Source organism: Pinus tabuliformis, chromosome 9 (genome assembly GCF_031772625.1).
Source record: "Pinus tabuliformis cultivar Carrire ecotype Pingquan chromosome 9, CPIR1, whole genome shotgun sequence".
In the NCBI taxonomy this organism is placed as follows: Eukaryota; Viridiplantae; Streptophyta; class Pinopsida; order Pinales; family Pinaceae; genus Pinus; species Pinus tabuliformis.
In genome coordinates this window covers 742,471,654-742,482,494 of record NC_142307.1, presented here as the reverse complement: position 1 = coordinate 742,482,494, position 10,841 = coordinate 742,471,654, and the positions used below count along the sequence as shown (strand labels likewise).

At 39.4% G+C, this 10,841-nt stretch overlaps 2 protein-coding genes across 5 annotated transcripts; both read left to right on the top strand.

Moving 5' to 3' along the window:
- Positions 1 to 3,920: 3,920 nt before the first annotated feature.
- LOC149150839 (uncharacterized) lies at positions 3,921 to 7,559 on the top strand. Its single transcript, XM_089442961.1, has 6 exons — positions 3,921 to 4,385; positions 4,471 to 4,590; positions 4,819 to 5,056; positions 5,173 to 6,867; positions 7,237 to 7,438; positions 7,543 to 7,559. Exons 1-6 carry the CDS (start codon positions 3,922 to 3,924, stop codon positions 7,557 to 7,559), a joined length of 2,736 nt encoding a protein of 911 aa, XP_089299087.1. The 5' UTR covers position 3,921.
- Positions 7,560 to 7,564: 5 nt separating this feature from the next.
- On the top strand, positions 7,565 to 10,705 carry LOC149150838 (chaperone protein ClpB1-like). 4 transcript variants are annotated; one of them, XR_016262877.1, is made up of 3 exons: positions 7,565 to 7,633; positions 7,740 to 7,964; positions 9,934 to 10,705. XR_016262877.1 is itself a non-coding variant. In XM_089440706.1 (3 exons), exons 2-3 carry the CDS (start codon positions 7,899 to 7,901, stop codon positions 9,050 to 9,052), a joined length of 390 nt encoding a protein of 129 aa, XP_089296832.1. In that variant the 5' UTR covers positions 7,576 to 7,633; positions 7,740 to 7,898; the 3' UTR covers positions 9,053 to 9,174. The 4 variants fall into 4 exon arrangements, 3 of the variants coding, with proteins under 3 accessions (XP_089296832.1, XP_089296833.1, XP_089296831.1); XM_089440706.1 differs by lacking the exon at positions 9,934 to 10,705 and adding an exon at positions 8,729 to 9,174 and having other exon boundaries at positions 7,576 to 7,633; XM_089440707.1 differs by lacking the exons at positions 7,565 to 7,633; positions 7,740 to 7,964 and adding exons at positions 7,971 to 8,626; positions 8,729 to 8,926.
- Positions 10,706 to 10,841: the final 136 nt, after the last annotated feature.

The following is a 10,841-nucleotide window of genomic DNA, read 5'->3' as shown; positions in this document are numbered from 1 at the left end:
CAAAATGCTCAGAAAGCACATGCCTAAGAAAAAATGGATCCTCATTCCAATGTCGTTATAAAGCACCATGGGAATTACATCCAAAATCGGCCTTATTCATTGATTCCAATGGTCAAAAAACATACATCCCTACTCACAACAAAGATCGACTCAATAGCCATAACCCTACCATCCTATCTATTTGGCGTGCAAATGTTGACTGCCAACCAATACTCTCCATACACGTTGTACAAAAATATATCGCCAAATATGCATCCAAAGCAGAAAAAAATCTGAAAGCTTCCACCACATGCTATGTAGAATTGTCCTAGATTCACCCATTGCTGACCCAACAACATCCGAATTTCGAAAATTTCTTGCAGAAACCCTTGTTGATCGTGACATTGGAGCACAAGAAACCTGCCATATGCTGCAAAAATTACCATTAACATTATGTAGTCGACCATCCATTTCTTTAAATGTAAACCAAAAAATTCTTATCCGCCTTCCAAAAATGAACACCACCTCCACTACATCCCCACACATCATAGATACATATATCTAGCGCCCTTCTACCCTAGAATCCACATCACTTATAAAATTAGCAAGATCCTGGTCATATGATCCTCGTCGCAAAACAAGCAAATGGAAACAAAGACCTACAAAAGCAATTGTTCGGGTCATACCACGTTACTCCTCCATACCATCCACAACTGAACCTTGCTACGATGACTTTTGCAGAGTTGAACTTATGCTATACAAACATTTTCACCATATCATACAAGATATAGGAGATTCTGCTACAGAATTCATCACAAATTGGCAAACATTTCGTCCATTCTACAAACCTTGGCATCAACACTGCACACTATCTGATATTGAATTTGTCGCAAATGATACCTCAACTATTCATGAAACCAATCCTCCAGACACCATGGAAATAAATGAATGGGAATTAATTTCCCAATTACACCCTACAAATGAGCTTCTCATAAATGACCTTGACATGCTTGGTCTTCATGGCTTTGATGACAACCATAACTGGAATCATACCACTATCCCATTAGATCTACAAAATAATTCCATACAATTCATTGAGAATAGCCACTCCATCCAACACATTCTTCAAACACATCAACATATCCTGGTGACCCTTACTACATTATCTCCAATGCAAAGAAAAGCTCTAAATATTATTTCTAATCATTTTGCTAAGAAGGATTATTTAACCACTCTCAGAATGATAATACAAGGCACTGCTGGTACAGGAAAATCCCTCCTTATCAATTGCATCAAAGATATGCTCATAAGCCTTGCAAGCCTAGAACCTTCACCGATCATGCTCCTCGCCCCTACAGGGGTTACTACCTTCAACACACAAGCATCGACAATCCATTCTACTTTGCACCTTCCTATAAAGGATCTTATGCCCTTAGACGGTAATGCCCTTGCAAAATTCCAAGAAGAACTTAGGCATATAAGGTACATACTAATCGATGAAATGAGCTTCATTGGGCCAAAGCTTCTTAGCCATATTGATGAACATCTTCGAGAGGCATTTCCACGGAAAGAAACACTCCTTTCGATGGCTGTTCCGTTATATTGGTTGGTGATCTCGGTCAGCTACCACCCGTCAAAGACATACCTCTATATGCAGGGACAAGCCACAGAAGCGCACTGTGGAACACCTTCAACACAGTCATCACATTAGACACAATATTTCGTCAACAAGGCGACAACATCGCAGAGGTTACTTTCAGGAACATTCTTCAGAACATTAGAGATGCAAATCCAACAATCGACGACTACAACATACTCATGTCACACACAGATTCCTTTTTATCAGAAGATGAAATACATTCATTCCATGATTCCATGCATCTATTTCCAACAAATGCTCAAACAATGGTCCATAATAAGCAAATGATGAAATCTCTAAACACTCCAATCGCAAGATCCATTGCTGAAGATGACAACACATATTCCAACATTTCCTCAGAAGATGAGAAACTTGAGCGAATTGTATTACTATGCAATGGCGAAAAAGTTATGTTAACTCCCAACCTTTGGGTTTCAGCCAGACTTGTCAATGGTTCCCTCGGAGAAATTGTAACCATCTTTTACAAAGAATCAACTGCAGTGCCACAAATTCCAACATTTGTTGTTGTAGATTTTCCCAAATACATCGGGCCTCCTTGTGATGAAAGAAACCCCACTCACTTTCCTATTCCAGCAGTAAAAAGAAATGGACGTGCCCAAATTCCACTAAAGATGGCTTGGGCTTTAACCATACATAAATCTCAAGGTATGACACTTCCAAAAGAAACAATTGACATTGGAAAAACAGAATGTCATGGTCTCACATTCACAACAATTTCAAGAGTACCTTCTCTACAAGATCTCTGGATTAGCCCCGCATTCAGTTTTGATCGTCACAGTAAAATGAAGGACAACAAAAACATTGCTCGCAGAAAACAGGCAGAAGAAATTCTCTGTTCAATGCCGCCTCCAGATAATCTGCTCCAACCCATACTTTAGCATCACCGAAAGGTTTCCTCCATTTATTTACCTCATTCTATTTCATAACATACTTTTCATATCTTTCAAAAACAACCAAATTTAATCAATATTAATAATTAAGCAAATATTAGAATGTCTTTACATTATCTATACATCTCACTCTAACATTTTCTTTCTTTTGCAACAGGACATATGGTCTCAGAAATAGCCTACTTAAGCAACTACAAGTAGAATGGCAAGCAAAAAATAAGCATCTCCAACTACGCATAAATCTCCAATGGTGTTCAGTATGCCATTATTCACCATGCATCTTCCACTAACAATATATAAGTCCCCATGGCAAAGGCAACTTCATTTCCATTCATTCCAAATTCATTTTAACACAACTCACCTGCAAAGTATTACTAATAAATTTCCACAACTGATTTACATATTACTAATTCTAACAAAATATATATTTTGCAGGTCCATCACTGCTTCTTCAGGTCTTCGATGCCTCCAACATGTTTTGATACAACTTCAAATATGGAATGACAAGCACAATGCTCTTTAGAATATTACATTGCTTCTCGAACCTCTTCTATTACAATTCACTATTTGTATTTTCAATTTGAAACTTAAAAAAGGATGTTTCAAGATCAAATACCATTTTGATAGTGTATGTCTTCACAACCAATTCATTGTCAATGGGTTTTAACATATTTTGTTAACAAAATCAAATGATTTTAATGAATATAAAACATGTTTTCAATACAACTTCATATTAATTTAATTTCCCGTTTGAATAATGATTTCTTAAATAACCCTATCCAAATCAATATGGATACCCGGTTGTTGTTCGCGTGAATTCATTCATTTACCTTCACCTTCAACTACGCAATTTTTACCAAATACAAACAAAGGTCTCTAAACAAGTTCAATGGATATTTATGGCTACTTGCATTCCATTTTGTAGCCACTTTAACCCCCAAAAACGATTTTCGGCATGGCTTCCTCAAATTAAAACTCAGAATCATCGACCCTTCCTTTCAAAAAAGCCCACAAATGCCCATTCACATTTCAATATTCTTCCACACACTATGCCTTATGGCGTTTCTTTTGCAACATTAGGTACAAATGCTAGTTGATAAAAATGCATTCTCATGTTTTATCTTTCAAATTATGTTGCTGCCCATGTGTGATAACAATATATATTAATTAATTAGGCCGATAGGCCTTCCTATTGAAACAGACTTTCGTCGTCCTTTTCAATCTCAGGTTGACACCTGGCATCCATATTCTGCGGGCTTCTGTTTATTCTCAGTGCCGAGAACTTCCGGGTTTCCGTTTCCTGTTTCGATTTCCAAGCGATGTTTAGGCCATGGCATTCCCTGACTGAGGACGCTGTGGATTTCTCGGCGAAACAAAGAAACAACGATAACGATGGACGGTACAGGAGGCAGGAGACAGCAAGGGGAAGGCACAGGCAGAGGGAAAGGCACATGCACAGGCACGGGCAGGGGCAGATCCACATCTTCCTCTTCCTCCCAAAGATCTCTTAACCAGAAAAAGGATCAAGCGGTTTTAGGGTTCCCTTGCAAGAAGCCGGTCCGTATCAGCAAATCTCTCAAAAAACAAATCGATGGAAGATCAGAGAAGGCCACGGGCAGAACTCCATCGTTGTTGTTGGGTGCTCCCACGCCCGAGAAAAAATGCAGTGAAAACTCTTCTTCAAGAGTTAAAAACAGGGGAGTTGCTATGTCTGTCAAGGAGGTCGCAAATCAAACCAGAAAACTATTACAGAGCTCAAACGATTCCACAGCTCGTCCCAAAAGAAATCTGCGTCAAAAATCCATTTCTGCCCCGCCCAAAGCTCCGAAGACTACAGATTTCAGTCTTCCAGACAAGTAAGCATATATCTGTCACTATATTTCTACAATCTGATTTTCTGGGTGTTTGATAAACTCACGCATTTATGTGTGGGTGTTATAGATATGAAATGCTGGCAGAGCTTTTCGATTCCATGGAGTCTGCCATCAAATTGCTTCGGCTTCGTAAGGGAAACAGTAGCTTCTGCAATATCTGCCCCCAAGTTGAATCGATGACCCACAAGTATGTATAAACCAGAGACTGGTTTCCGTTCTCCTCTCAGACCTACAATGCATAGAGCTTGATAACATTAGTAGACATAGAACTTCTTCTCTGTCCAGGATCTAAAGATTGGCCGATTGTAGTCATAGAATGAATGCTCAGACTTTTAAGGTAAATTTTCACAGGCATAGTAAAAGATATTTTCATCACCGTTTGGGAATTAATAGTAAACCCTAATTCTGGTTGCAGGAGATTTATGTATAACCATGTGGCACAAATGAAGCACATTTTGCCCGAAGGGCTTTTGCTGGAGAAGATCATGACACATGATGAGGAGACGCTGTGCATGAAACCAGAATTGAAAATCACTGTCTTGCATGATGCAGTGCTAAGTGGCAAGAGCAAGGTCTCCAAAGCCAACAATACATTGGGTTTGCGAAAAGCATTTCGTACCCGTCTAATGGAATTCGTCAAGGCTCATCCCAATGTGAGTCTGCTCCAGCTATCCTGTATTATTATTATTATTATTATTCCTTAAAATCCTTCAATATTATGAGTTTTAACTGGGTATGTACATGGTGGGCTTCATCGATTGCATTTCAGGGAGATGATGTTCCGGAGGCAATCCTGCCAGAGCCCTTCAATAGAAAATGTCAGCTAACCTCCCCAGGCTGCTCTCTACTTCCTCCAGTGATATGTAAAAGTCCTTCCCCAGCAAGAGGTGTTTCTTCTGATCCGCCTGCCCCTCATCAAGAAGACCCTCAACCCTCTATGATGTCCTCACTTTTACCCAAAAATTTCCAGAGGCGGTTTTCTCAGAGGAACTTCACAGCTGAACCATCTGCGAACCCACCATTCCCTGTGCCGGAGCAAGTCCCAGATTTGAAGCCTCTTTCTGAGGTCCCTGAAACAGCGAAGCCAGATGGGTTTGGTGGGGTTCTTCCATCATCTCTCCATTCTCATCTCTCTCCAGGGTTTAAGAGCCATTTTGCCATCAACTTATGTCCCACTGCAAATACTCAAGACATTAAGGAATCTAATGAAATAAATTCCAAATCGTCTACTTCCAATAAAAGCCATCTAGAATCCCCCATCTCAGAGTCTTGCCGCTCTTCCGAAATGTGTCATTTTCAACAAACCCCTTCCAAGGTGCCTAACCCAGACCCTGTCACTGATGGTACCATTGATGTAGGCACACCTTGCAAAACAACGTCAGAGTCCGAGAATCCAAACTCACCTATATCAAAGGGTTATTTCTCCCCTGTAACACCAAGGGTTACTCGTCGTTCTGTTGCCTTGAAAACAACTTCTGATGTGTCCCGCACACCTTGCAAAACAGCGTCAGAGTCCGAGAATCCAAACACACCTATATCAAAGGGTTATTTCTCCCCTGTAACACCAAGGGTTACTCGTCGTTCTGTTGCTTTGAAAACAGTTTCTGATGTGTCCTCTGCTGTCAAAACACCAATTGTTAAATCCATACTGAAAACTAATATAAAGAGCCATATCAGTAAGAAATCTCTGCGATTTGTGGGAGTTTCTGCTGCACCCATTACATCCCCTCCTGTTTTGTCTCCCGGAACGCCAGGCTTTGCTTCTCCAGAGGCTTCTCGTCTTTCTCAGCCCACTGTGAAGAGATCTAACAATACCAATGTCAAAAGAGCAATAGCTTTTAACATATCAGAAAAAGATTCCTCCGCTCCTCTTGCTTGTGAGCAGCCTAGAACCCGTTCAACACCTCTGAAAAGGAAGGCAAAGGAAGCCAATTTGGATGATGACCTCACTCAAGGTTTTCAATCTCCACAGTCCCTTGTACTCTCTACACCTGCCAAATCCGGTGAATGGGGTAACTCTGTGGATTCATTTAAGTCATCACCTTTGAGGAGGGCTGCAAATCCATTTTCCATATCAAAGAAGAATGAGAAGGTGATGCAAAACTCTACATATCCTCAGCATGATAGAAAAACATTCAGCTTGGAGAACACTCCAGTGAAAGGGTTCCCTAATACTCCACCCTTGCATGCTTCAAAGCGATTCAGATTCCGTGTAGATGAATCCCAGACACTGCAAGTTGACACAACTAAGAATTGCTCTGAAACAAGCCTACTGTGCTTACGATCTCCTAAGAAAAGCAATGTTGAACCTTGCAAGCTGGACATTGGTAGAGAATCGAATGTTTCAGAGCCAGCTGAAAAGACAAGTAACAATATTCAGGAGGCTTGCAAGATACATATCGATGGAATGTCTCAATCAGATCAGGAAATCATTGACTCCATTCCAATGCCAGTGTTGCAAGAGGTAAGTTCTTGTCATTATCTTTCGTGGTTTTACTTTGTTCATAATTAGTTGATTCAAGTCAATGACATTAAATTTCTTTTCAGACCAAGCTTTACCCCATGTTCGTTAGTGCCTTGGAAATTGCATTGGCATATCATGTCAAATTGCAATGACTTTTCTTTGTGATGTTCTTTGTAGTTGCTAATACTTTATCTGCTCTGGCTGATTCTGGGTTGGTTGCATGCTGTGTTGTAAACTGAATGCATGTTATACGTCAAAATATATTGTAGCAGAGATCATACTGCAGGTCACTTTGAAATTGTAAAGTTTTTTGAGCTTCTGAGTAAAATTTTCCCCTTTGAGTACTAAAGACTGTTTGTAACTTTGTAGGTCTATGAAAAAGAGTTGAAGACGATAGAGGAGTGCAAGTCGGGTGTATCTGCTGCTAATATGCGTCAGCAGATGATTGGATGCTTGCCTAGACTCTTCAATATGATACGTGATATATTTCGTTTAAGCAAACGCTCAGTTCTTACAAGACAGGAGCTTGTTCACAAAATAATATCAAATCACACGGATGTTACTGATAGAAGTAAATAACTCTCTTTGAACATCTCTCTTCTATTGTCTTGCAGGAAACAATTTCAATGCCATGCTATGTGATCTGATCTCATGCTTAATATTTTGTACTCGCAGGTGAAGTTGAGGAATAGTTGCACCTCCTTGGACAAATAGCTCCTGAATGGATTTCTGGAAGGATAGCTTCCACTGGTGACTTTCTATATAGGTATGCTATGCATGAGTTGATTGAGATAAATGGAATCAACTAAAATGTGAAAGGTATTATTCTTGTGTTATGTATAACTCGTTTTAAATTTTTTACTTGGGCTCAGTGTCAAAAGTAACATAGATCTGTCAATGATCCACGCAAGAATTGCAAGCGCCTTGTAAACACATGCACTATGAAAGCTGGTGGGAACATGGAATATGTGTGGGAGTGCTAAACTACGCAGGCCAGTCTTTCAGACTCTGCAGCTGTACTCGTTGAAGAAATGCTTTCAAACATCACTTCTGTGGATTGGTACTGTCATTTATATCTATTTTTGATAGAAAGTGAGGTAACCTCTCCAATGCTTTTCCATGAGACTAAGGATTGCCTTGTGTTAAACACATGTTTTGTCACTTTGCCATGTGGTTGGAAATTATTATCAGGATATCCTTATGTTAAATATTTAAGTTGTCATTATTGCAAATCTAGGCTTGTAGTGGACGTGGCCGACCCACACTGGTTAAAAGAAACATATGACTTGCTTCCAAATTTCTATTGAGCATGTAACCGAAAAAATCATGAGAGAATCTGCCCATATTGCAGCTAAAAGGAAGGAGGGGTAACTGTTTAATAGGCAGTTTTTCATGCAGATGGTTTTTTTTTTCATCAAAATTGAATTGTGGCAAGGGAAAGAAAGCACTGCACTGTTTCTAAAAATTTAGTGTTGTGAGAAGACTATAGGAATGTTGAAAAGAGCAAGGGAGACTCTGCCTTGTGTTATAGTCCTCCCAGTTTTAGTCATGTAAACAGTCTATTCTGTAAATACTGCCAGTCAGTTGTGTTCCTTGCTTCCGTTGTTTTGTTTCCTTACATATTTTCTGCCAAGGTCGCACTGTTAGTTTCTCAAACAGAGTCATTATCATGACATCCAACCTTAGAGCAGAGCACTTGCTTGCTGCATTGTCTGGCCACACAACAATAAAAACCGCAAGAGAGAATGTCATGCAAGAAGTATGCACACGCATTCCTGGACTCTGTGTATGCATCTTTTTCATATAATTTTATCACGAAGTTGGCTGCGGTGCTTTGACATGCCTTTGAATATTGTTGCAGGTTAGAAGACATTTCAGGCCAGAGTTATTGAATAGACTTGATGAGATAGTTGTATTTGATCCTCTTTCTCATGATGAGCTCAAGAAAGTTGCTAGACTACAGATGAAAGATGTAGCAATTCGTCTTGCAGAGAGAGGTGTTGCTTTAGGGTTTACAGATGCCGCTCTGGATCTTGTTGTTCACGAAGCCTATGATCCTGTAAGTAATCACTTTGTTTCTTGTTTTATTCAGTCTAACTTGCCAGGGGATGTGCCCCCTACCCTAATAAACTTGACACTGCATCTCCTTCACCAGTCCTCCCTTTCCCTATTGCAGGGGACATGACCCACTCCTTGGACACATGTCTCCACATCGTAAGAGATGTTGAGTTAGGGTTCCCTCACTAAATTGGACTTACCTCCCTTTGAAACAATCTAGAATTGCGATTTATATGTTCTATTCTGATGCCTGGTATTTTTCATTCATAATGTTTGCTCGGTGTTCTTCATGTACAATGATTTTATTCAAGGTCTTATTTCTATTTTCCATGCCCTGTCATATAAACCTGTGTGGAAAGTTATTCTAGGAGTTTGATGTTTTGCAGAGTTTTGGTTGTGGTGGCCAACAGTGAATATTAAAAGCGCAGGACTTTTCAGTTTACAATTTCATTTTCTCAGATTTTCAATGGTCTATCATATATTTTGCATGAACCTGTCTAGGGAGTAATTTTAGTCTGATATTTTTGCTGGCAGTTGGTTGTGGTGGCCAACGGTTGATCTTTAAGAGCTGTGAACTCTTCAGTTTACAGAGTTGCTTTCTGAGATTTTCAATTTTCTCAATTTTCACATTCAGTTTCGGATTTTCTAATTTTCACATGATCTTCTTCCTTCTGTATGGATCCCATCGATATAAATTTCAGTTCTGTTCTTTAAATTTTAACATTTTCCTCTGGCACTTGAACTTTAAAAATGGGGTGCTGCCTGTCTCTGCGTACTCGGCGAACTTAGTTCAAAGTATATAGTAAAGGGATGTTTTTGGTGTGTTTGCTGATTAATATAAATTAATGCATTGTTTACTTGTTAATACTAGTGAAGCAGGCAGGATCATTATTAGCCTTTGTGGTTTACGGGTAATTTAGGTCAAAATTTGTGAGTAAAATGCAAGACTAGTTGGGGATTCTCATTTAAAACCTCTAAATGGATAACGTGGTAACGTGGTACTTGCAGGTTTATGGTGCTCGCCCCTTGTGACGATGGTTGAAAAGTAAAGTTCTCACTCTGCTATCTTGGATGCTCATCAGTGGGGAGATTGATGAGAACAATAAAGTATACATTGATGCAGTGCCTGAGTAGCAGACATTATCTTATCACTTAAAATATTTGTCATGTTCTTTATTTTATAGAACTGCAGACAATGGATGATGGTCTCTACCTTTCTTGATCGTCATTGTCCTTCTTAGGCTCATCTTCGTTATTCTCCAGTCCCTCAAACAGGCACCCAAAATGATCGGTTGAAGGAAAATTGTTGAAATTACTACGAGGAGAAGGAGATGATCTACCTTATTGGACCAAGAGGTAATTGACAATGTCCATGGAATTAGATGAATTGATTGAGGATGTATCTGGAGCAAACTCTGGGAGTTGTGACATCCAAACTCATCTATCACTTGCAATGCTTGGAGTTGATGATGATTTGGTATCAAATAGCAGTCCAGATTTTAAATCTACTTCTCTGAGCTTCATAATTTTTCTTACTGCTTGCTTCTGTAAAAGCTTCAATATTTTATATTTGGTGTATTACTGTGAGCCAATGTCACTACTTAGTTGTGTTCAATTTCAATCACTCTGCATAATGGCTGAAGCTGTGTCTGAAGTTGAGTGGAGTCCATGTAAAGTCCCTTGCCCACTTGATCTACTTGGAGCAAACTTTTAGAGAACAAGAACATGATAATAACAAACCTAGGGGCAAAACCTTCTGCTCTGCAAATTCCAGTTGGGGACCTTAATAAATATAGTTAAAGTCTATAAGCACTTTTTAAGGCATTTCAACACACCTCAGTAACTAATTTAATCATTTGCACATCTCTTGTCTTTTGGTGAGCATTTCTTGTCTTTTCTCTTGTGTTTCTTTACTT

Bases quoted from the DNA above. Each gene is read 5' to 3' on its own strand.
- LOC149150838 (XM_089440705.1), top strand. From the start codon at position 8,537: ATGACATCCAACCTTAGAGCAGAGCACTTGCTTGCTGCATTGTCTGGC. The intron at 8,627-8,728 runs GTATGCACACGC...ATATTGTTGCAG, and splicing joins GAGAGAATGTCATGCAAGAA to GTTAGAAGACATTTCAGGCC.
- LOC149150839 (XM_089442961.1), top strand. From the start codon at position 3,922: ATGGACGGTACAGGAGGCAGGAGACAGCAAGGGGAAGGCACAGGCAGA. The intron at 4,386-4,470 runs GTAAGCATATAT...TGGGTGTTATAG, and splicing joins GATTTCAGTCTTCCAGACAA to ATATGAAATGCTGGCAGAGC. The intron at 4,591-4,818 runs GTATGTATAAAC...TTCTGGTTGCAG, and splicing joins GTTGAATCGATGACCCACAA to GAGATTTATGTATAACCATG.